Below are 25,698 nucleotides of genomic sequence, written 5' to 3'. Positions count from 1 at the left end.
AAGTCAAAGACATCGTATTTGAGTCCATCTATCACAAAAAGCCATAGCTATTTTAAATGATATTAATTTATTAAGAAGGGTGCCCTATCTGTTAGTATATATATTAGGAAGCAACTAACAGTACAATAATTAATATGTTTGCATATATAGGCAAAGTCAAGACTGTACAATAATTTAATATGTTAGTATATATATTAGGAAGCAACTAACAGTACCCCACATTCAGTTCCCTATATGTCTTCCGCATTAAAAAACAAAAAAAAATACAATGGGGGGACCACTAATTGACGCGCACGTGGCAACTACCACCAATGAGCAAGGTTAACGCGATTTTATTCATCGTCAAAATGTATAGTATTAATACCTGCGAGTTTATAAATTTATACTTATTATCTATAATATTAGTTATATGTAAACACAAACTGGAGGGGACCATTTATCTTGGGGACCAGTAATGACCAGGGGGGCCGCTGACGTCATCTGATAGTCTGGATTGGGAACCGCAACCGTCTGAAAGTGACATTTGCCAAGATTGGAGACCACTACAGCGAATCTATATAATGAAGTATTAATATCTAACTAATAAAATATTCATATCTAACAAGACCTCTTCAATTCACTTAAAGTCTTTTTTATAATAAGTAATCACACCTGTCACTAACACTATTCATATTTAAAGATATAAAGTATTCATATCTAATTAATGTACAAATAAAGCATTCATATTATAACAAATGAAGTATTCATCTCTAGCAAATTAAGCATTCATATCTAACTAATGAAGTATTCATATGCTGCACTCTGACAACCTTCGTTGGGCTAGCATGGATCCCCTCCGACGGTGCACCACGGTCTCCTCGCCGGATCACACCGGATCTCCTCGTCAGATCTTAACGGTGCACCACGCTCTCCTCGTCGGATCTCGACGGTGCACCACGCTCTCCTCGCCGGATCTCGACGGTGCACCACGCTCTCCTCGCTGGATCTCGACGGTGCACCATGCTCTCCTCGCCAGATCTCGACAGCGTAGGTAGCTAGTGGTGAGCAGTAGAGGAGAAGAATAGGGTGAGTTTTGGGCTGTGCTGAATTATTTATTTATTTTTCTTTCTAAGAGGAGATTGAAGATGGTGAGTTTTGACCACTTGGGAGAACAAAAAAAGAAAGTTGTTAGGGAGACTAATAGGGGACTGAATGGGGGAGACTAAAATCTTTATTTTATATATTAATCCAGTCTATTTGGAAGTATATTTTATATAGTTGATTATGTTATGTTTCTCTATTTTATTGGCGTTGTTAATAATAAAAAAAAGACAGCTTATTACCCCTCCATACCACTCAATCCTAATTTTACATGCTATTTTCAGAAATCCTACATATACAAGATTTTTTTACTACGAGAATTATTCAAGTAAAATCTTTTTTTAAGCGCCAGCAAATTAAAGAAAACAATGATTGTAGAAAACAACAAATGGCTGGTCGTTCGAAGCCATGATTTTCCACATTACGTTCAAGCAATATGGTTGTCCACATTAAAGAAAACAATGATAAAGTATAGAATAAAACATATGGTTGTCCACATTACGTTCAAGCAATTATTCATATGCTCCATGTCTTTCGAATAATTAAATCTTCAAATTTACAAAAGAGAAAAGAGGATGGCATGTCTTTCATATTAACATTGACATTGTTTCTAAACTACAGAAAAGAAACAAAAAAGAATGACAAGATTTAGGTAGAATTGAAAATTAAAAATTTATTATCAAATGTTTTTCTTATACAACAAAGACAATACCTTAGTTTATATATATGAATCGGACAATTATTATTATTATTATTATTATTATTATTATTATTATTATTATTCTTCTTCGCTATTAGGATAATGGGCATACTGTATTGTCCTTATCTTTGAATATGTTTCAATGAATTTTCATTTTTTTTTTGTATTTTCCAATTTTGATTAAGAATAGAGGTATTTAAAAGATTTGTGGAGTTTTAAAATATTGCCACGCAAGGAGGGGGTAAAATAGGTGGTTTCAGGCATGAGAGCCCTGTAGCCATGTGGTTTTGAATGGCCACGTCCTCCTCGTGTTTTCTTACCGAAGTTTATAATTTTAGTTTTCAACGTTTACAATTTTTAGTTCTTTCATTCTTGAAGTTTTAAGTTTACATATTATTAAATAGATCCATAAGTTATAAATAATTTCAAAAGAAAAAGTTATTAATTTTTTTGTGTTTCTAAAGTTTTCATTTTTATAATTTAAACCTTGAAATTCATAAATAGTAATTAATGATGGTACACGTTACTGTTTTATTTCTTATTACAACAAGCTCTTATTTATAATCACAAAGGCTCAATATATCCGTTTATACTATTTTGCTAGTTATGATAATGATGATACACGTTACCATTTTATTTCTTTCTAGTTTTGATATTTAATCTAAACCCTTGGATCTTAGATTAATGATCAATGATGATGATTCACAGATCAATCTTTAACAAGGGTGATAGGAGCTTCACCAGCTTTAATCTTACGGCACATGCAATAATAACCATGTTATTCTCATGTGCAGGTAATCAGACTTAATTTAGTCTATTGAATCGAGATTGCATCGAGATGGTATATCAAATTTTACATTTTTTTTATTTTTTTTCTATTTATGAAGACGAGTACAAAATTCAATAGTTTGAATTTGACTAGTTTTTGTAAAATACTTAATAAATAGTAAGTAATTCAGAAAAAATGTAAAGTTTGATCTACAAGCACATTTTATTATAGAGATCATGTTCAATGGTTTGGATTGATGATTTGGACTTTAAATATGTAAAAAATGGTTCTGGTAAGTATAAAAATGTAGAAAAAATGTAGATCATGTTGAATGGTTTCATTTTGATCTCAACTTTACATCTCTGGTTAATATAGAAAAAATCTCAAAAAATCATGAAAATTGACTAACATGCAATCTTGACATCATAGAATAAGACTGCAAAATTTTATACAAAATCTCCAAACAGATCAAGAGATATCAGGTCTTAAAAATTGACTAAACTAGTAAAGGTGCGCACACAGCAGCAGTTTTAAATTTGCCTCTATCTTTGCACAACCTCTAAACCATGAGCATTAGTGGAGAAGGTTTTGATGGAATTGTTAACTTCTCAAACTGAGAGCATGTTGAAATCAGTATGACGGACAGGTGTATTATGGTGTGGTGAATAATGTAGACGGTTTTGGTAGAATTGTTAAGTTAGAATTTCTCCCGTATTTATAGTGCAAAAAAAAACGCGAATATTTTCTGTGGTTTGGGACCCTAAATCCAAACCACAGAAAATATATGCGGTTTCGGTATTTTTTAAAATTTGACTATACCCAAGTTATTTTTAATAAAATATTTTAGAAAATGAGTAAAAAATAAAAATTGTCAGGTAAGGAAGACATTGTTGAGGGTAACTTGGAATCGACTCATAAATCAACCAAATCAGTAAACTCGAGTCAGTTTTGACTCGAGTTAGTTTTAACTCGAGTTACAGTGAGTTGAATCCTAACTAATTCCGAACTGAGTTTCAAATCATGAGCTTTTTGTGCACCCCTAGTCATAATTATCATCAGCAAAGCTTTCACCCAATTGTATCCACTGATTGTACCAACGACAAAATTATACATCATATATGTGTACCAATAACTAACTGTTGTTCTCAATTACCACAAAATGTACATCATATGTGTACCAAAAACTGACCAAGTTTCAATTTAGACGTGCCTTTGTCGAGGAGATAAAACATGATCCAAGAATTATTTACACTATGTTGTACGGATCGCATAAAGCTAGTTCACGTTCCTTGTACGGTCTAGTGCTTAATTTGCTCTGTATGAACAAACCCAGAACATATTAACAACATATACATATATATAACTAATGAATCTGAAAACATGCATGACAGATCAAAATAGGTAATTAATTGGCAAATCTTTGAAAAATATCTAAAATAATTTATGATAATGAACTTCATATTCTTTATCACAAAATAGCTGTATTTCTAGCTTCCCATTTGTTTAGGGTACTGAAATGTGTATTATCTTAAACAAAATATAATTAATAGTGCAATTGAAAACTGCAATAAATTAGAGATGACTTGTGGCCAACTATGATTTATGACATAAATATATTTGTATCTTGCAATGATGCTATACACTTTCAGTTGTACTATTGATGTTTTGCTTTATGTAGTAACTAGTTTTTTTTTTTTCTTTTTTTTGTGAAAAAAATTTGTAGGTGTAATTTATTAATGGAAATTGTCAAAATATTACGGCCATCTAATTTGAACCTACGATGTAATAAGTAGCATAAGAATAAAAAAAGTAAATTGTGACAGAAACAAAAACCAATTGAAATAAAGCTAAACATCTATTCTGTTGGAGCCTTCACATCTGAAAGGTCTTGAAATTCCGTGTGCCTGTCCTTTTTGTTTATGAATTAAAGACAGTTGGAGGGTTCAAATTGTAATTTTCCCTTTTTTTTTCTTCTGACAAGGTTCCAACCTTCGTACCAGGACTGGTCCACCGACTGATTCCTTACTAGCAAACACCGTACAACCTGAACCAATCATTCTCAAAGAGAAAGAAATATGCACTAATCTGATTCGCAACTCGTGGAGTCTCTTCCCATTGTCTCTGCGCTGTGGATGTCCCAAGTCTTTGATGCATGTGCTAGAGAGTAATGAAGTAAATAAAAAATTTCATACAACTTTTCTATTAGTATGATTATGTGGATTCAAAATTTTTATGATTTATGTGTCTTTTAAACATACTAAAATTACCCTTTTATTTGTAAGCCTCACAGATAGTTCAAATGAGCTTGAATTTCACACGCTTATTTTGCAGGATCAGCTTGAACTTTTTGAACGTGCAACTCTCTTTAAATTTGATAAATTGTTCGTTTATTGGGAATAAAAATGAGCTTAATATTAAACATATTTTGAAACTAGTTAAAATAGTAGTACCTTCTTCAAATTTGTCCGGCATATTTATAACATTACGTCCGATTTAAATCAGGACCATAAATATCTTTCTTAATGCATGTACGCATTTTGAATGCTTGTTTCATTTCTCGAAGTAGAGAGAACTAGGGTTGCTCATGAGCTGAGTTGAATCCAAGTTAAGGACAATTTAGATTTAATTCGCAAACTCATGAACCGAGTTGAGTTTGAGTTGCTAATCTATTTCCGAATCAGAAACTTCAATTTGAAATCAACTCGTGAGCAACTCGAGTTGAGACTAGTCAAGTTGACTATTTGAATTTTAAAAATAAAGTTATGAATCCATAGCTGACTTGATCCGTAATGTACATGTTACCATATCCTCACTCAAATATTTTATTAGATAATTTCAAGGATGGTTCCCACTTCCGAGATCCCCAAAAATGGCAAGTCGCTTTGCATAATTAGCACAATTGGTCCGAAACTAATTAAGTTCAAAATTAATTAAGTTAAAATCTCAAAATCTCACTTAATATATAAAAACGCGAACATCATAATTATTGTTTTTAATTAATTATTTTACATTTTGTTCTGTAATAAACCAGTAGTCGATTAATAACTAATTGGATATGTCCAAAATGAACTGATCAAAGTTCTTTTGTGAAGAACCCTTAATTTCAATTGCATCCTGAAGAATTTTTCTCACCATCTTTATCTCATATCTAGCCTGTTCTCCCTTCTTCCCTTGCATGAAATCCTTCACTCGGCTCGCCACATCATCAGTGGCCACCTTGTTCAACTCCCCGATCGCAAGTCCTATCTGCCAGTCTCTTACAACCAACTTCATATTCGTAAACTGGTCCGTCAAGAGGGGAAAACATAGCATCGGCACACCGCACCACACGCTCTCTAGTATTGAGTTCCATCCGCAATGCGTCAAGAAACCCCCTATGGCTGAGTTCGACAACACTTCAACCTGACAGCACCATTGCACGACAATTCCACGTCCTTTGGTCTCTTCCAAGAAACCCAGTGGTAACGGGTCAGGCTCATCAGAGCTAACAACATCTGGTCGGAGAACCCATATAAAGTTTACCTTGCTATTCATTATGCCTTGTGCAATTTCACACAAGTTCCTTTTACTGACATGAGCATAGCTACCAAAAGAGATGTACAACACTGAGCCAGGTTCCTTTGTGTTAAGCCAATTGATGCAGTCGGACTCGGGCCATAAGCTGGTTGCTACTGTGCTACGTGTAAACCCGGTTGGGAAAATTGGCCCTATAGAATAAAATGGTTTTTCTAATTTGAGAGCTGAGACTGTACTGGGTTCAAGTTCTTCTACGGTGTTACATAAAATGATTTTTGCGCGTTTTGCCTGGTCAAATGCCTTGAATATGATCTGGTGCACGACTGATGATACATTGGTGTCTTGTAGGTATGACATGAGCTCCTTTGGCTCGATGGATGGCACGCCGGGTATGTAGGTTATTGCATCCTTGCGGTTCTCTGTTATCGCAAAAAATGTAAATTATTGTCAAAATTTAAGTACATGTTGCATTATTTTTTCTCTTCCTGTCATTTCAAACAATATTTGATAACTAACAAAAGATATAGAACTGTTATATATTGATTTAGGAGTATATCAGTACTACCTCCACATGCAAAATGCCCATTTTGCCTGAGCACGTCCATGTGGTAGTAGAGTGTAAAGATAAGCGCCGGCTCTGTCCAAAATGAGATGTAAGGCAACCCCAACTTCTTGTTGGCTATTCTTGCATACGGCCAGTGACACAATCACAGAGAGAAAAAACAAAAGACAGATATTTGCGATGCTTAAAAAAACTACCTGCATCATTTTCTGGTTTTTCTTATATATACAAATCATAACTGCTATAAGAAAGGTTACATCCACTAAATAAAAACTGGAATCTAAATAACTGCTCACTAAGAATAACCTCTACTCTATTCTTAGCCATCCGTTAGGATTACTCTTGACAGTACACTTTATCTAAAAACAGAAAACTTAAACTTCTGCTAGAATTAAAACAAAACGTAAACAAAACAAACTGAAACATAACAACAAGATTAATTCTATCATTCTCCTCCTTAAGCTTGTTGTTCTTTATTGATGTCCAGTACACCAATCTTTCCTCTCATCTCCTGAAACTTTATCCTTCCCAGTGACTTCGTTAGGATATCGGCACGCTGGTCTTCGGTACGAACATGCTGAACTTCAATCAATCCCGATTCCACACAATCTCTTATGTAATGAAACCGAGTGTCAATATGTTTACTCCTCTCATGATGAACTGAATTCTTGCTTAAGGCAATTGCGGACTGATTATCGATCTTTAGAACCACTTTCTTAACCTCGGTCTTAAGCAAATCAGCTAACAATCGTCCCAACCATACTCCTTGACACGCTGCTGCACATGCAGCGATGTACTCTGCTTCACATGAAGACAGTGCAACCACTTTCTGTTTCTGTGAACACCAACTGATAGGATTTGACCCAAAGAAAAACATCGAACCTGAGGTGCTTTTTCTGTCATTAACATCACCTGCTAAATCGCTATCAGAATATCCAATCAGTTCCGGATTTTCTTCTTTCTTCTCATACACACAACCGAAATTCAATGTTCCCTTCACATACCTTAGTATGTGCTTTACTGCTGCCATGTGTTCCAGCGTGGGTTTCTCCATAAATCGGCTTACCATTCCAACGGCAAATGCCAAGTCTGGACGTGTGTGCAGTAAGTATCTCATACTGCCAACAATACTTCGATACAAGGTTACATCTACAGGAGGTTCAATGCTGTCCTTGTTCAATTTCAGACGGGGCTCCATAGGAATCTGTGTTGGGTTACAGTCCTTCATCCCACATTTCTCCAGTACCTTCTTTGCAAAACCCGATTGCTTTAAGGTGATTCTTGTTGGAGTCTGACACACTTCAATCCCCAAGTAATAGCTAAGTAATCCAAGATCACTCATGCTAAATACACCTTTCATCTGAGATTTGAATTTGTCAACACCTCGAATACTCTCTCCGGTGATGATCAAATCATCTACGTATACTCCAACAATTAAATTACCTTCCTTTCTCGTGTACACAGCATGTTCTAATAGACATCTCTCAAAACCCAGTGCCTTCAAAGACTTATCCAACTTGGAGTTCCATGCTCTAGGTGCTTGTCGCAAACCGTACAAAGCTTTATACAGTTTCAGCACCTTATGCTCTTCTCCTTTTATCTCAAAACCCGGTGGCTGCAGAACATACACATCCTCCTCCAATTCACCGTTAAGGAAAGCGGATTTTACATCCATGTGATGCACTTGCCACCCCTTTTGTGCAGCGATTGAAATCAATAACCGTACAGTTTCCAATCGAGCAACAGGAGCAAAAACTTCGTCAAAATCTATCCCGTGCTTTTGAACATACCCCTTTGCTACTAACCTTGCCTTGTGTTTGATTATTCTCCCTTGAGTATCTTTCTTCAATTTAAACACCCACTTCAAACCAATTGGCTTATGTTTTTCTGGTAAATCAACTAACCTCCATGTTGCATTCTCCCGTATGCTGGAAATTTCTTCTTCCATAGCCTTTCTCCATGCTAAATCTGTTCTTGCTTCTTCATAATTCGCAGGCTCCTCCTCTCCTAGCAAACATAGCCCCGTATAGTAAAGGCTTTTGATATCTCGTGTTCCTCTTGGCCCTATTTCCAAATCCTCTGGATGGTTCAATTCGGATGCCCTCTGCTCAACAGGAAACGACACTGGAGTTTGTGCATTTCCAGAGTCGAATCCATCTGCTCTGTTGCTACCAGTAGGTGTATCCTCAGGCTGGTCAGATTGATTGAACTCTTGCTGTGGAGACGCCATATTAGGATGCAGCATTTCTTCCTCAATTCGTTGATGGGCAGCAGCACTTGAATCTGCAACAGGAAAATTCAGAACAGTAAAGATATCCTTTGCTGGTCTAGATTCTGTAACCGATGAATCAGTCCAGTCCCACTTCTTTTCTTCATCAAACACGGCATCACGAGTCACTACCACCCTCTTTGTCTTTGGATCAAACATCCGATAACCCTTGGTATTCAAATCATACCCAATAAACACCATAGGTTTGCTTCGATCTTCTAGTTTCGGAAGGTGAGGTGTGACATTCTTCACGTGAGCAATACATCCGAAAACCCGCAGATGTCCTACTCTTGGTTTTCGATTGTAATAAGCTTCATAGGGAGTTTTATCTACTAGACTCTTGGTTGGTGCTCTGTTCAGCAAGTAAATTGCCGTTGACACCGCTTCTCCCCAAAATTCGCCGGGAACACTTTTACTTTTCAGCAAACTTCTTGCCATGCCAACCACTGTCTGATTTCTCCGTTCCACAACACCATTTTGCTGCGGAGAATAAGGTGTAGTAAGGTAGTGTTTAATACCATTTAATTCACAAAAGCTCTTGAACTCATTTGATGTGAATTCACCACCACGATCACTTCGAAAGCCTTTCAACTTACACCCCTTCTCCATTTCGGCTGCAGCTTTGATCCTTTTAAAACTTTCGAACGCCTCGGCTTTGCTTGAGATCAGAACCTGCCACATAAACCTTGTGCAATCATCGACAATTAGCATAAAATAACGCTTTCCTCCATTCGTAGTCGGTGTGATTGGCCCGCACAAATCTACATGCCATAACTGAAGAGGGTACTCGGCTCTGAAATTTGATTCAGCAGGGAATGGTTTTCGTTGTTGTTTTCCAATCAAACATCCATCACAAATGCGATCTTCATGATCTATCAAGGGCATGCCATGCACCATCCCGTTCTTACCCATGATTTTTAAAGCATGAAAATTCACATGACCATACCTTGCGTGCCAGAGCCAAGCTCCTTCTTTGCTTCTCGCCAGGAGGCATTCTGGATGGGTTGGAGAAGTACGCAAAAGGTATAACCGATTCCCAGATCTGGTCACTTTGACTAGCACCTTCTGTGTTCTGTCCAGGATAGACAGTACTCCTCTTTCAATCACTATCTTACATCCATTCTCATCTAACTGCCCAAGACTAATTATGTTACTTTTTAACCTTGGAATATAGTAAACGTTAGTGAGTAATCTGTGTTCACCAGTGAAGCATTCAAAGAGTATCGAACCCCTTCCTTGTATCTCTACTGTTGAACCATCTCCAAACTTCACAGAGCCTCTGACTGTAGTATCAATCTCTGCAAATCTTTCAATGCAGCCGGTCATATGATTGCTTGCGCCACTGTCCAAATACCAGGTTGTGTCCAGGTTGCTGACAGCCTTTAGCGCTATTTCATCTTCTTTTAGCACCTTTCCTTCCTTCGGTATTGTGTGGATAAGTTCACAGGTTTCAGTCAACAACAGTGCTGGTTCGTCATCATTATTCTTTACAATCAAATTAGCCTTTTCTCTTCTATTTGGTTTGGGACATTCTTTAGCGAAATGACCATAATCATTGCAATTGTAACATTTCACCTTAGCAATATCAAACTTTCGTGGTTTTCGATCATCTCCCGTGTGATCAAAGCCTCCTCGGCCTGCACCTTGACCACGTCCACGGCCCCGACCCCTTCCATGTCGGCCTCCTCTTTTGGTACTGCCCGAACCTTCTTCTCTTCTACCTTTTGAGAACTTAGCCTCCCATTCGGCTTGACTAAGAAGCAACTGCTCCCCTGTGCCCTTTGTATGATGCCGCCCCTTTAGCCCTTCTTCATATGTTCTCAATCTACCAATTGCTTCAGAGACTGACATCGTGTCTAAATCTCCAAATTGCTCAATTGTTCCGATGATCTGAAGGAACCGATCTGGAACCGAACTGAATAACTTCTCTACCACTTCAGTATCTTCTAGTTTTGTGCCAAGGGATCGGATCTCACCAACTAATCCAATCAACTTCATCGAATACTCATTCACAGTTTCCGATTCTTGCATATGCAATTTGTTTAGTTGCCGTTTCAGGACTTGTACACGTGCCTTCTTGACACGATCCTCGCCTATACGCATCTCCTTGAGAGCGTCCCAGGCCTCCTTGGCCGACTGTTTCTCTGCGATTGCCATCATCACGTCGTCCGGCACTGCCTGAGATATTGCAACCATCGCTCCTTGATCCTTGTCCTCATCTTTGACCCCTCCTTCTATCATAGACCAAACTCCCAGCGAACGTAGGACTATCTTCATCTTGATAGCCCATATGCCGTAATTAATCTCGCTTAACATGGGATATTGGATCGGTATAGAGACACTTTTGGCCATGGGAACTGCAAGTGTCTTTGATTGATCTCCTTCATCACCGGCCATTGCTTTGACAACCTTGGCTCTGATACCAAATGTTGGCTATTCTTGCATACGGCCAGTGACACAATCACAGAGAGAAAAAACAAAAGACAGATATTTGCGATGCTTAAAAAAACTACCTGCATCATTTTCTGGTTTTTCTTATATATACAAATCATAACTGCTATAAGAAAGGTTACATCCACTAAATAAAAACTGGAATCTAAATAACTGCTCACTAAGAATAACCTCTACTCTATTCTTAGCCATCTGTTAGGATTACTCTTGACAGTACACTTTATCTAAAAACAGAAAACTTAAACTTCTGCTAGAATTAAAACAAAACGTAAACAAAACAAACTGAAACATAACAACAAGATTAATTCTATCACTTCTCCCCGATTGTCGCCGGCCACACAAAAAATGTATCAGTAATCAAACATGTGATTGGGGGATCAATTGTCGCCACCAGCCTTCTCAACAACTCCTCCACATGTGCCGACAACACGTGTAAAACAGAATACATGAATTGATCATGGTTAAGTGATCTGTCGAAGGTTAAAGGGAGGCCGTCACTTACTGTCTCGTACCGTATGTCGAGGCCAGTTAAACGAGCCGAGTAAAATGGGTCATATCCGTCACAACAGTCTGCACCTGCAGCTTTCACGGTTTGGTGGTGCACGGCTTCTGTGTTGATGAAGGTGATGGTGACTCCACGAGCAGCTAAGCGCAATGCCAGATGGACGGTTGGGATGATGTGGCCTTGCAGTGGATAGGGCATCACTACAGCATGAGGCCTTGGTTTTGCCATTCTTTGGTGGTGGTGGTGATTCTGGGTATAAAACTTGGTATGGAGAAGCTATATTGTTAAATAACTGTCTATAAAGCTTTATAGTTGATTCAGTTTTGTTACTTTTTTTCTCTTTGTTTGACAAATAAAAAATAGATGACTACAGGAAAATAATTGGTTGCGCCAGCAAACCTACTCTGGAGTCTGGGGAGGTATCTCTCTTGATGTCAGCTTGCTGTCCGTACATGTTTATTGGCAGAACTAGGAAACTAGATCTGCTGATTTTTTTACAGAAAAGTGTGAGTTCATAATTTTTTAGGTACTGCACCGACTTATAAATAAATATGGCATCATTTTAGCCGAGTGATTAAAATTCAGTGCCTCAATACTACAAACGCGACTACACGATTAAAAAAAGCTAATGACACACGATTCTGCAACTGTGTCCCCACGCATCGTGTATGAAACAGTCAATACATTGTATACAGTTGGAGAATTGTGTCTATATATAATTAATATACACAGTTCTTACAAAAGAACCGTGTTAGATCTCCAAAAGAAAAACACTAAAACAGGTGATTTATAAACAACAATAATAACCGAGTATAATGACAAGATTTAATTTAATCTACATCTATTCCATTGCCAATATCTGATGCTGTTGGCCTCCTCCATAAGTGACTGATGGGTCCAGCCCCAACTAAGCTGACGTTAACGTTAGAGCTAGAACATGACCTTCACCCTCTTTCAATTATTTTGCATATATAACCTTCATGCATAAGAAAATAAAAATTCAACATTTTTTATATAGTTGAAATGTTGGAATCATTCTGCTTCTATAGATGAAATGGATATTTAGAAAATAATTTAAATCCAACTTGATATGTATAGTGAGGTATAAAGACATTTCCGCTATCCTATACCAATTATTTACTGGAACCAATAAAAAAAATGTGAGCTTATATGCAAAATTTGATATTACTTGTATTTTTGCATTTCAAAACTATTTCAGCACAAAAAAGATATCAATAAAACCTTGAAGTATATCTAATATTAGACTAATTTTGCTCTCAAAAAAAAAAATATATATGCACTACGAATCTGCATGGATACAGTTAACAAATATATATATATATATATATATATATATATGATCCATCTTCTACTAACATGTTATTGCAATCAATAAATAATAGATGGGCCTATATGTAATATTTGCCCTTCTCAGCCATATAGCATGTGCGTTTTTATTATGAAGTTATAACATTTGTCCTTGTTAGCCACGTTTTAATGATAAGACAGGAGGGTAGTTCGACGTTACTGCAAAGGGGCAATTATTAGTTAGACATATTTATGGGTAGAACTAGGAAGCGTGAATTCGTATCTAGGTACTGCACCGAATTACAAATAAATATGATACAATCTTCAGTGCCTAAATACTACAGAAAACGTGACTAACAAGGACAAATGACGATACATTATGTAAAAAAAAGCTAATGACACACGGTTCTGCAACTGTGTTTGCACGCATCGTGTATGAAAATGACGATACATTATGTACAGTTGGAGGCCCGTGTCTATATATAATTAATATACACGATTAATTCTGACAAAAGAACTGTTTCAGATCTCCAAAAGTAAAACACTGAAATATGTGATTTATAAACAGCCATAGTAACCGAGTATAATAACAAGAGTTAATTTAATCTACATTGCCAATATCTGGTGTAGTTGGCCTCCCTCCATAAATGAGAGATGGGTCCACCCCCAACTAAATTGGCATTAGCGTTGGAGCTGGAACATGACCTTCACCAGCTGTCTTGTAATTATTGTGCATACATAATCTTCATGCATAAAAAAAATGAAAATTCAACATTTTTTCTTAACTAGATTTTGGAGAATATGGTTCTGGAACTAAATTTCTTTCATTATATATTTCTTCTTACTTTCTAAGCTTTTAGTATTGCTAAGGGTAATTTAATATACATTTATCATAATAAGTCATGTAAATTTCATAATATGCTGAAATTTCAGAATAAACAAATTTTGGAATATATTTTGATGCAAGCCTTCAAATGTTGAAATTTTATCATGGATTTAAAATCCACAAAACATATAATCTAAATTTTTTAAAAGAATTGGAAATTTACATGCGAAAATCTTTTAGATCACTTAATAAACAATATAAAATACTTCGATCTAATTTAGTAATGTTTACGGAGTTTTACATGCAGAACCAACACAAAGTTCAGAATTTTTCACTACTACATAATTGCAGACTTTTATACTACAAAATGAAATATATATATATGGAGGGATCCACTTACACTATTTTTTGTGACACCAAAATACACTCTACATTTTCAAAGTTTTCAAAGTCCAAATAGTCAATCCAAACCGTTCAACATGATGGATATATTAAAATGTGCATGTAGATCAAATTTTACATTTTTTTGAATATTTACTATTTATTAAGTATTTTACAAAATCGTTGTTTTCAGACCATTGAATTTTTGTGCCCATCTTAGTCAATAGTAAAAAAATTAAAAAAATATATAAAATTTGATCTGCAAGTACATTTTAATATATTTATTATGTTGAACGGTTTGAACTTTGAAAATGTAGGATATAATCCGGTATCACCAAAAAATAGTGTAAGTGGACTCCTATATATATATATATATATATATATATATATATATATATGATCTATCTTCTAATTAATATGTTATTGCAATCAATAAAAAATACATGGGCCAATATGTAATATTTATCCTTGTCAGCCAATACATAGCATGTGCGTTTTTATTAAGTTATAACATTTATCCTTGTTAACGGTTCGTCAGTTAATGATAGGAGGACAAGTCTGTACTAGACTTTGTATCAAGAAGACTTGGAGTCAACACTCAATAGGAGAGGGGGGTAGTTCAGCATTATTTCAAAGGGACAATTATTGGTGTCGGCTTGCTCTCCGAACATGTATGGGTAGAACTAGGAAACCGGATCCGCTGCTTAATTTTCTCATAGAAAAGCGAGTATGTATTCTTTCTGGTACTGACATAATTACAAATAAATATGACACAATTGCAGTTGAGCGATTGAAATCCAGTGCCTCAATACTACAGAAAACGTGACTATATATACATGGTTAAAAAGCTAGTGACTCTCGGATTTGTAACTGTGTTAAAAAGCTACCTTCTGGTACCGAATATGATCTAAATTAGAAAAAAGCAGAGTCCTGCTCTCCTTGCTCCTCTCTCTCCTCAAAGAGAGATGACAGAGATAAAGAGACAAGTCCCTTTTTTATCTAAGAAAAGTAGAGGATCTGGTTCCGTAGAACTAGGGTGATTATAATCTAATCAATATTTTGGTGAGCCTTTTCTCAACTTGAAATTATATGGAAATAACTTTTTTTTTGTTAGCACTTGACTTTATACTAAATTAATTTAAAAATATATAAATTTGAGATGTAAATATATCATTTGTAAAATAAATCAGTTTCAACAGTTCAAATCCGTTGTTTAAAATTCAGCTCACCAAAAACATTTGATGAACTTATGAACATCCCCAGTACTCGATGTTTAATATGGCTATTAAGATCCGAACTCCTATTTTAATCTGGATGAAGGATAAAGGTAGTGGAGCATTTTAATCTGACATATCAAATTATCAGGTGTGTTAAAGGGCTAAAGGTAGGTGTGGCTTGCTAGAGAAAAATTCATCTAGGATTCAAGTCCAGCCCGTGTGAAGCCAGTGGCGGAACACAGTATAGTTACACCTTGTTTGGATGGAGAGTAGAGGAAGAGAGTGCATGGAAAGGAACAAAATTTTTCTGTTGAATCGTGTTTAGTTGATAAAATTATGTCGGAGGTGAAGGGTATAGGAGGTGAAAGGTTTAACATTGTATCATTATAATTAATAGAATCGGTTTCTCTCCCAAATTGGAGTGTAATGGATGGAAAGAAATTTTGTTACAAATATTTTTATAAAAAATCACAAAAATACCAAATCTTATATCTTACATGTATAATTCTCATACAAGATTTTTTTTTCAAACCTACAACAGTCACCAAATTTCTCATTAACCTCCTAAATTTTAATCAACCAAACAAGAAATAAGACGGAAATGAAAATTAAATTTATTTTTTCTCATTAATCATTTAAACACGAAGAGATTAAATATGTTAATCTTTCTTTCTATTCCATTTCATTTCCTTCTATTCTTTACCTCCCATTCCTTCCTCTACTCTCCATCCAAACATGGTGTTAAAGGGTAGCTTAGCCACCCCCATAAATTAGAAATTAGCACGTTAGTCCTTCATATTTAATAATTTATAAAAGTACTTATACATATTAGTTCCCCTATAAAACAAAATTACACTACAATAATTTATTTAGCCCCCCCAATCTTAATTTTCTAGTTCCGCCCCTGTGTGAAGCCCAACAAATTCAGCAAATCTAATAATTCTGTCCCCACTCAAATAATACTGGCCTCGGCTCTATCTCCGAATATGCACCAGAGACATTAGTTTCGCAAAATATGAGATATCTCAGAGGATACGCACTCGAACTCATGAATTTGCATCCTCTGAGATATCTCATATTTTGTGTGACTTTTTAGAAATTTTGAACTGTTCAAATACGTTCTGCATGAATGTCAAAGCTCAAATAATACTGGCTCCATGCACCGTCCTCAAATAGGCACCAGCCATGTCGGTCATGCAAAATATGAGGTATCTCAGAGTACACACACTCAAACTCATGAGTTCGCATCCTCTGAGATATCTCATATTTTGGGTGACTTTTTGAAAATTCTGAACCATTCAAATACGTTATGCACGAATGTCGAAGCTCTAATAATATGGCCCCCCTGCTCTATCCCGAATAGGCACCAAAAATGTCAGTCATGCAAAATATGAGATTATTTTGAGCAGGGTTGATTGAGATCCAGAGCGCAAATGAAGCGTACACGGTTTCTAAATACAAAACCATGTGTGGAGATTGAGCATAATCATACCCGGTTGATTCCGTGCTGTAAGATCCGACAAGAACTTACATAGTTTGTTATTAAGAAATTGTGTATGAATATATGTGTCTTTCGTTCGTGGTTGCATTTTAAATGCCCGTGTGTGTGTGGTTGACCGTTAAATGACATGTCAAATTTATAAATTTTTGAATTAATTAAGTATAAAGTCAAGCTGTTAAAAAAATAGATTTATAAGTTAATTTTTAAAATATTTGTTTTTTTGTTACCACTTAACTTTATACTAAATTAATTTAAAAATATACAAATTTGAGATCTAAATATAGCATTTGTGAAGTAAATAAGTTTCAACAGTTTGAATCTGTCGTTTAAAGTTAAACTCACTAAAAAAGTTTGATGAGCTTATGAACACCCTAGTTCAACTCCACTACTCGATGTTTATTATGGCTATTAAGATCCGCACTTATAACCTTATCTTGATGAAGGATGAAGGTAGTGGTGCATTTACTCGAACATATCAGGTGTTAAAGGGCTAAAGGTAGGTGTGACTTGCTAGAACAAAATTCATCAAGGATATAGGTCCAGTAGTCTACAAGCCCATGTGAAGCCTAATGAATTCAGCGAATCTAATAATTTTGTCCCCAGAAATCCCTGTGTGTCACTCCACAATAACCCAAAATGTGCAGTGGCGCGATCCGAGACCAGCAAAACAACTATTACTCATAAGAAAATAAAATAAAATTTATTTTAAAATGAAAGAATCACAAAGGTGGGAAATAGTTGACAGCTGAAAAGGCTCACTATTTCTTTAGTAAAGCCTATTGACCAAAGTTGGCCTTATTTGAAGTTGGGTACGGAGTTTAAGCCCAAATTATGGGTCTAGTATCTAACGTTTCGAACAAACCTTGGCCATTGTTCCGATTTTAAAAAAATGATAATGAGATATAACATATGGCTAATTTTCGTTATAAATTAAAGGTAATCATAGTTTAATCTAAATGAAGATACTTCTAAGGGACGGAATGCCTGGCTTTTTTTTTTTTCTGTAAAAACCAGGCAGCGGCTGCTAGGTGATGATGATACTAGTTGGCACAATGTCTGGTTTAATAATATGTTCCTGTTGCAACTTTTTTTGAAAAGACTAGGCAGAGGCTGCCAGGTTACATATAGTAAACAAGTTCATACAGGTTTGACTCCACCACATCAGTACACTGAGCATCACCATTCGACTGCAAATAGAGAAAGAAACCTATGCCAGCACAAACCTGAAACTAAATTTTAATAAGAAAACTTGCTAAGCTAAGTACCCCCCTTGTTTACACAGAATTTCTCCCATAGTGTGGCCTGTTCCTGTTGCAACTTACATGTAGGATACTAGTTGGTTATTATAGAAGTTAATTTGTATGGGTAAACTAGAAATTATCCTTGAAATTTACACAGGAAGGATAAATCTTGTAGTAATTGTACAGATTTGTTGATGAGAAACAGTTTATTTTATTAATTAAAGATGGATGCTAAAAAGAATTGTGCTCTTAAAATTCAACTGCTAAGAATGTAGATACAATAGAATATACATTAGAAACTAGATGTATGTGTTAAATATATTCAAAAACTAAAATGACCATAAAGATATGTAACATAAGTGTTTTGATATATCCTCCTAACGATCTCACTTACAAAATTTATCTTTTAATATATCAGTTTCAGAACAAAATTTTAATTGTTCTGCAAGCTCTTTTATATTTTAAAAAAGAAAGTGGGACCAGTCATTTGGAAGTGAAGAAAGTGTGCTCTTTAAAATTATATTTCAAAATGAAAGATAAGTCATTGGTCGACAATTGTATTAAATCTCATATCCGAATTCTAGAATAATTTTTAAATTGCATGATTATCATATTATTTTTTTTTTTGTTTCATATATATGTTCTATTATAATTAATTGGATTTTCATATTAACATTGATAGAACAATAGTTCAAATGATGATTATTGATATAAAATTAGTACGGTAAATATTCTTTAATTTTTGTTTTTTTTGAAAGACCTTGAAATTTTATTTTTGTCGTTCTTAAACTTTGCCTTCAAATTAAGGGCTGTAAAAGTACTTTTATGTGTTCCAAATTTGCCTTCAAATTCGTAGAATTTTCTGTTACAGATCCAAATTCATCTTGATTGGATTTTCTACAAAAACAATATCAGAGGTCTGCAATCATAACTGTTTTCTGACTTTAACCAATTAAATGTAAATATGTAGATTTTGTAAAAAATTATTTTATTCCGGATTAATATTTTAATGAATTTAAATCTATGATAAATAAAGATTTAAAATAATTAAATAATGTCAGGGGAGATGACAGAGAATGGTTTTGTATTGACTCATGCCATTCCCTGTAGCGTTTGTACTAACTCATGCACTTTATTTAAATTTCAATAAAATTACCTTGGCAGCAACTCCCAAGTTTCTCAAAGAAGACAATACATGCCTGTAACCACTGCTAAAAATAACCTTTGAAATTGAATAATAAAAGAAACAAAGTAAAGCAAACCAATGACATATAGTACGGAGTTAATTACAAGGTACTGTTGAATAAAACTTCGTAGCAAATCATAAAAACAAAAAACAAACAAGATAGAACACTACCCGGAATGACAAACAAGGAAGGAAAAAAAAACGATTAAAAAAATAATTCATTCCTAACATACATGGTAACACCACTTTTCTCTTGTTCAGTTTAGAAGCCTCGAATAGTACTGTGGAAGTTAAAGCATCATGAGCTCGGCGGAAATTTGTAGGCATAAACTGCATAGAAAGATTGTAGACATGTAAGAACTAGAAGTATGAAAGCAGCGACGAGAGAAATTGCTGCCCACAGACTGCTAAAGTAATCACGAATCAATTTTGCTCGCTGCCTGTTCCAGCTTGATCCAATGTATCTGTTCACTGCCCTATTTAATTCCTCCAAATAGTGAGAGTTCCACATAATAGTACTTTCACTGCCTAGCCAGTTCTCAATGATTTCGCACTCTTGTAATATTATCACATCATTTGGTGTGTTGACTAGTTTATCCAAAAAATATACAAAGCTTGTAAAGGGTGAATGCTCCTTGCCATATTTGGAATGTTCAAATGCTATAAGGTTTGCGAAATAGGCTTAGTGGAATCGGTGAATTTTAGCCTAGGGATCTTTAAGACACCATATTCAAATGATTTGTCGAGCATATGTCGCGGGTTGCTCTGTTGTGTGAATTTCAGGCCCTTTTTTTTGAGCTCAGTGGCAAAAGGGATCACCATAGAGGATATATTCCCGGTAGAATTTGGCAATGGCACTAACGAGCTTCAAGAAGTCAAACGAGGAGATCTTTCTCTGAGCACCCTTGAACGAAACCGATGAAGAAAACCTTTGATAATTATATTGGCACTGAATATTCTGGTAAGATCAAGTGGTTTGGAACTCAATACAGCTGGCATCCCTGGGTTGGGAACTAAATACTGGTAATAGAGATGGACCAAATGATGAATTTAAGCTGGAGGATCTAGAAATTCATCTTGACTGTCTTCAGTTATGGTGTATGCAGTTTCAGCACGAGGGTCTTGAATTATGGAGCCATAGGGCAACAAATTAAAAGCAATGTATTTAACAAAATCCATTCTAGCATCTTGATTTAAACCAATCAGCTCATACAACTTGTCAACAATAAAGAAGGGAATTTGGTTCTCTTGAAGTACCAAATCACGTCTTATGAATTGAGAATTCCAGCCAACCTCATTCAAATTTCTTCCTTCATCCCATTTTGAGAAGTACTCGAGCACGAAGCATCCGTCAAGCAACATCATCTTGACAAATGCATTGCTGTCAAGATCATCAAACGTCTCATTATAACACATCTGTGTTCTCGTTTCTAGGGACTTCATCTCTGATAAACAACGATCCAAACATATGTGGTCCCAACGGGACAAGAAATCCCGCAAGAACTGCATTTTTTGTTCCTCCATGGCTCGGAGGTGCTTTTGACCATGGTGTAATGGGCCGATGGAGATGACAGAGGGCTCAAAGAGATTGTTCTTGTTTTTGGAAATGTTATGTGGTGTGCGAAATATGGTGAAGTTCTCCGCCTTGTTCGCATTGTCGCGTAATGTATCGAGGTCACATTGTAGAGAGGCTTCGAGATCTACAACTTTAGGGGCTTTTGACAGAGGTGAGGATTCTGACAGAGGAGAGGCTTGGACATCTACAACTATCGGGGCTTTTGACAGAGGAGAAGATTCTGACAGAGGAGAGGCTTGGACATCTACAACTATCGGGGCTTTTGACAGAGAATAGGATTCTGACAGAGGAGAGGCTTGGACATCTACAACTATCTGGGGTTCTTCCATTAATATTTTTTGGTGAATGGGAGAGTTTTGGTTCGACTTAAACAAAACGAGCTTTAACATTTGTATTTATATTAATCATTAGTGGGGCCCCATCAGTCTGAGCTGGAAGATAGACTTTGGAAAGTGATTGGACCATATCCGTATATGATGTTTCGATATAAATTTTGTCGCCTACGGGCTCATTTGTAAAAAATAAAAAATAAAAAATATATATAAATTTTGTAATTAAATTCACCAGTTTTTAATTTAAAAATAATATGAAAAAATACTAATGAATTACGTCAACTATTATTAGGGTGATATTTAGGGGTGCAAATGGATCGGATACGGATCAGATAGTGGTAAACCATATCCATATCCGTTTTTAATTTTCGGATTCGTATATGGATCAAATATTAGACGGATAATAAGGATACGGATCAAATATCGGATATCCGTAGATATATACATAAATATTTTCATAATATATAGTAAATTATATAGTATTTATCTGCTACTGGGATACAGATAATTAAAATATATGGGTGTCTCCACATTACGGAAAGCAAAAGTATTTTCACCCCTTCCTTGTCGTGCCATTATGCTCCATCTCTTTTGAATGATGAAATCTTCAAATTTACAAAAGAGAAAAGAAAAGAAAAAAGAGAAGGTACACAAGAAACCAAAGGAATATATGTAATGAAAGAAATTTAGTTGCCAAACCACATTCTCCAACAATCCACATGACATTATTATTAGTAGAAATTAATTAGTCAATTGATTTTTTTCAAGATGCTTACAGAATTAACAATATATTATGAAAAAAAGACAAAAATAAATTATTAACAAATGTTCTAAGGCTATAAATGGAATGAAATTGCAAATCATAGAGTACATGCAGCATATATTGGCAAAGTCAGAGACACCGTAATTGAGTCCATCTATCACAAAAGCAGTAGCTATTTTGAATGATATTAATTAATTAACAATTGGGTGCGCCAGGACTGTACAATATATAATTTGTTATGTCAGTATATATAGTAATCCAGTCTATTTGGAAGTTGTATATTTTATATAGTTGATTCCATTATGTTTCTCTATTTTGTTGGCGTTGCTAATGATATAAAAGACAGTATTACCCCTCCATGCCACAAAAATCCTAATTTTACATGCAAGAAATCCTACATATAGAAGAATTTTTTACTACAATTATTCTTCAAGTAGAATAATTTTTTAAGCCCCAGCAAATTAAAGAAAACTTTGATTGTAGAAAGCAACAAAAGTCTAGTCGCTCAAGCAATGAATTTCTATATCATCAAAGAGGAAATATGAAGTAAAGAATAAAAGAAAAAAAATCAAAAGCGAAAGCAAAAGCAAAAGTATTTCATAGTATGCTCCACCTCTTTTAAAAAATTAAATCTTCAAATTAACAAAAGAGAAAAGAAAATCAAAAGAAAATATACCACAAAACGAAAAGAACAATTGAGTAATCTTTGATCCAAGCAATATAATTTCATATGTTAGTATATATATCGTTTTCTCTATTTTGTTGGCGTTGTTAATAATAAAAAAGACAGCTTACTCCATAACACTCAATCCTAATTTTACATGCTATTTTCAAAAATCCTACATATACAAGAAATTTTTACTACAAGAATTATTCAAGTAAAATATTTTTTTAAGCCCCAAAAAATTAAAGAAAACTATGATGCAATAAATAATAAAAGAAAAGAAAGCAAAAGCAAAAGTATTTCATAATGTCCTTGTGTTGCCATTATGCTCCACCTCTTTTGAAAAATTAAATCTTCAAATTTTCAGAAGAAAAAAGCAAATCAAAAGGAAAAGGTAGGACAAAACGAAAAGAATAAGTAATTATTATCTTTGATCCTAGCAATAGTACGTATTGAATTATATATGGTTACTTATTTATTGGGATAGCATATCTTTGAGATTGTCATTGTTTTAAATTAAGTACAGTAAAGAAGAGAAAAGAAATGAAAAGATTTAGGTAGAATTGAAAACTAAAAGTTTATTATAAAATGTTTTTCTTATACCACAAAGACATTAACACCCAGATTTTATATATATAAATCTCACAATTATTATTATTCGCTATTGGGCTAATGGGCATACTGTATTGTCCTTATCTTTGAATATTTTCATTTTCATAACCATCCAACGCCGCTCCGTGCGTTAATTAAAGAGAAGTTTGGACTGGGCTGGGTCGTTATTGGGCTAATGGGCCATAACATAGATGCCTAAGTCAATAGAACAGCTGTTTAATGTTCAGAGAGTAAAATTGGGCCATAACATAGATGCCTAAGCCATGACTTAATTAGCCTGCCAGGTATTTGGAGGATAGAAGAGCTTCATGAATCAATTGGGAAGCTAGAATATTTGAAAATACTAGACCTCAAGGCTTGTCATAATTTGGACAAATTACCGCAGAAACCAAGGTCCATATTCAAACCAAAATTAATAAGATCGGCATAACCCCAAGGAAGCTGGTTCAAGAAGTTGATGGTTTTAGATATATCAGAGTGCTACCTATTAGATTATATGCCAAAATGGGTAAGTGAGCTCTCTAATTTGGAGGTATTAAAGGGTTTTGTGGTGAGCAGCTTGGGAAACAAAAACCAGTCATGCCAGCTAACTGATCTTTCAAAATTGAGTAAGCTTTGGAAACTCAGCATTAGAATTGCCACCGGAAATTCAGTTCTTGAAGATTCTAGTGGCTTAAAACCTCTGGACAACCTTTTGGTATTGACCATTATATGGGGAGGAAATAAGGACAATAATAAGAAACTGATCGACTCTTTACTAAAGAATATGGAAAAGTTGGATATAAGATGTTATCCAGAAACTGAGGCAACAGAGTTGTTGAACTCTGCAGAGCTAAAAAAGTTGAAGAGATTATATATTAGAGGTGGAAAGCTTACAAAAATTACAAACGATGAAAGGTGGGAAGTGGAGATACTGCGTCTCAAGTTCTTGAAGAATTTGAAAACAAACTGGGTTGAGTTGAGGAGCTCATTTAAGAATTTGAAGTACGTAGAATATGTCAAATGTCCTAAGCTTGAGAACTTCCCCGAGGGTACGAGTTGTTGGATTATGGAGAAGGATGAGCCTAATCAAAGTGATAATGCAGGGGAGACATCCAATCAGTCATAGGGCATTTTGAGGATGCAATTTGTCGTGCTTTCGGGATCATTTATCTTTTATCATTTCTAGTATAACATATTTATATTTCATATCTGTTATTTTCATTATATTTGGTATTTGCATAGCATGGACTTTATTGCTTACATGTATGGATAATGCTGGTTTTATTTTGAAAGATCTATCAAACTATGTATGAAGACTGGTGCTTGATTATATAAATTTAAGGGGACGTAAAATATTATTTCAATAATTTAACACAGAGATTTTGGTTGTATTTATTTTATTTTATTTTTTTGCTACACTCATGATTTCATCATTCATATTTAATTTCTTAAATTTGTTAATACTATCTTCGTATTATCTACTTGTTAATACTTTCTCCTTACAATATGACGTAATCTACATTAATACAAATTTGCTTTGATGAGATTTGTATGCTTTAATTATTTAATAGCGCATAAGGGAGACAGTTATAGTCTGTACCATAGATACGTTGGTCATTCCACCAATATTATTGTTGTAGAACTTGTTTAGTACGTCTACAACCGTACTACTTGTTTAGATATGTGGAAAATTATTTGATTTAAAATTTTGTCCATATATAGAACTTTGCTTAACTAATATTTCTGCCAGACATGTGGTCGCAATGTAGCAGCACAGGGTAGGACAGTTACAAAAATTCAAAACTAATTTATAGACTGAATTTTGAGCCTTTGACCTATCCTTGAAATTGGCATTGTATGCCCTACAATGATTGGTCCGTTATATATTAAACTTTGTATTAAACTAATTTTAATTCAAAACTAATTAAAATGATTGGTCCGTTATATATTAAACTTTGTAACTGATGGCCCAATTAAATTCAATTCCTAAGTGACTTTCTGGAAATGATGGCCTAATTTATGGAATCAATTCAATTTAATATACCGCTGGCTCTTTCTCCCTCTCTCTATGTTTGTCGAACGAAACGCCAAAAAACAACAAATTTACAAACCTGCTCGCCCTCTGTCTCTGTCTCTCTGACTCGCGACCAAAAAAAACACACAGATAAAAGGTGAAAGAAAAGAAAAAAAAAAACACAGAAATCTCCTGACTCCTCTCGAGCTGCTAACGTAATTTAATAAACTTCTCATTTTTCAT

At 34.9% G+C, this 25,698-nt stretch overlaps 3 protein-coding genes across 3 annotated transcripts; 1 reads left to right on the top strand and 2 right to left on the bottom strand.

The window, feature by feature from the left end:
* Nucleotides 1–5,515: 5,515 nt before the first annotated feature.
* Nucleotides 5,516–12,099, bottom strand: LOC144557448 (UDP-glycosyltransferase 86A1-like). The gene is made up of 3 exons (XM_078306020.1): nt 11,662–12,099; nt 6,631–6,749; nt 5,516–6,484 (listed from the first exon to the last, which is right to left on the bottom strand). The coding sequence occupies exons 1-3, from the start codon at nt 12,078–12,080 to the stop codon at nt 5,595–5,597; spliced, it is 1,428 nt and encodes a 475-aa protein (XP_078162146.1). The 5' UTR covers nt 12,081–12,099; the 3' UTR covers nt 5,516–5,594.
* An 8,463-nt stretch (nt 12,100–20,562) lies between these two features.
* On the bottom strand, nt 20,563–21,445 carry LOC144556683 (UPF0481 protein At3g47200-like). Its single transcript, XM_078305071.1, has one exon. It carries the CDS (start codon nt 21,415–21,417, stop codon nt 20,563–20,565), a length of 855 nt encoding a protein of 284 aa, XP_078161197.1. The 5' UTR covers nt 21,418–21,445.
* A 2,074-nt stretch (nt 21,446–23,519) lies between these two features.
* Nucleotides 23,520–24,567, top strand: LOC144556682 (uncharacterized). Its single transcript, XM_078305070.1, has 3 exons — nt 23,520–23,530; nt 23,712–23,852; nt 23,901–24,567. Exons 1-3 carry the CDS (start codon nt 23,520–23,522, stop codon nt 24,565–24,567), a joined length of 819 nt encoding a protein of 272 aa, XP_078161196.1.
* Nucleotides 24,568–25,698: the final 1,131 nt, after the last annotated feature.

This window comes from Carex rostrata, chromosome 7 (genome assembly GCF_964058835.1).
Source record: "Carex rostrata chromosome 7, lpCarRost1.2, whole genome shotgun sequence".
In the NCBI taxonomy this organism is placed as follows: Eukaryota; Viridiplantae; Streptophyta; class Magnoliopsida; order Poales; family Cyperaceae; genus Carex; species Carex rostrata.
The sequence above is the reverse complement of the archived record's forward strand: the minus strand, read 5'-3'. Positions and strand labels throughout refer to the sequence as shown.

Excerpts from the sequence above, each read along its gene's own strand:
- LOC144557448 (XM_078306020.1), bottom strand. The coding sequence starts at position 12,080 with ATGGCAAAACCAAGGCCTCATGCTGTAGTGATGCCCTATCCACTGCAA. Across the intron at positions 6,750-11,661 it reads CCGGCGACAATCGGGGAGAA|AATAGCCAACAAGAAGTTGG; the intron begins GTGATAGAATTA and ends GCCGTATGCAAG. Across the intron at positions 6,485-6,630 it reads TGGGCATTTTGCATGTGGAG|AGAACCGCAAGGATGCAATA; the intron begins GTAGTACTGATA and ends TTGCGATAACAG.
- LOC144556683 (XM_078305071.1), bottom strand. The coding sequence starts at position 21,417 with ATGGAAGAACCCCAGATAGTTGTAGATGTCCAAGCCTCTCCTCTGTCA.
- LOC144556682 (XM_078305070.1), top strand. Across the intron at positions 23,853-23,900 it reads AAATTACCGCAGAAACCAAG|CTGGTTCAAGAAGTTGATGG; the intron begins GTCCATATTCAA and ends ACCCCAAGGAAG.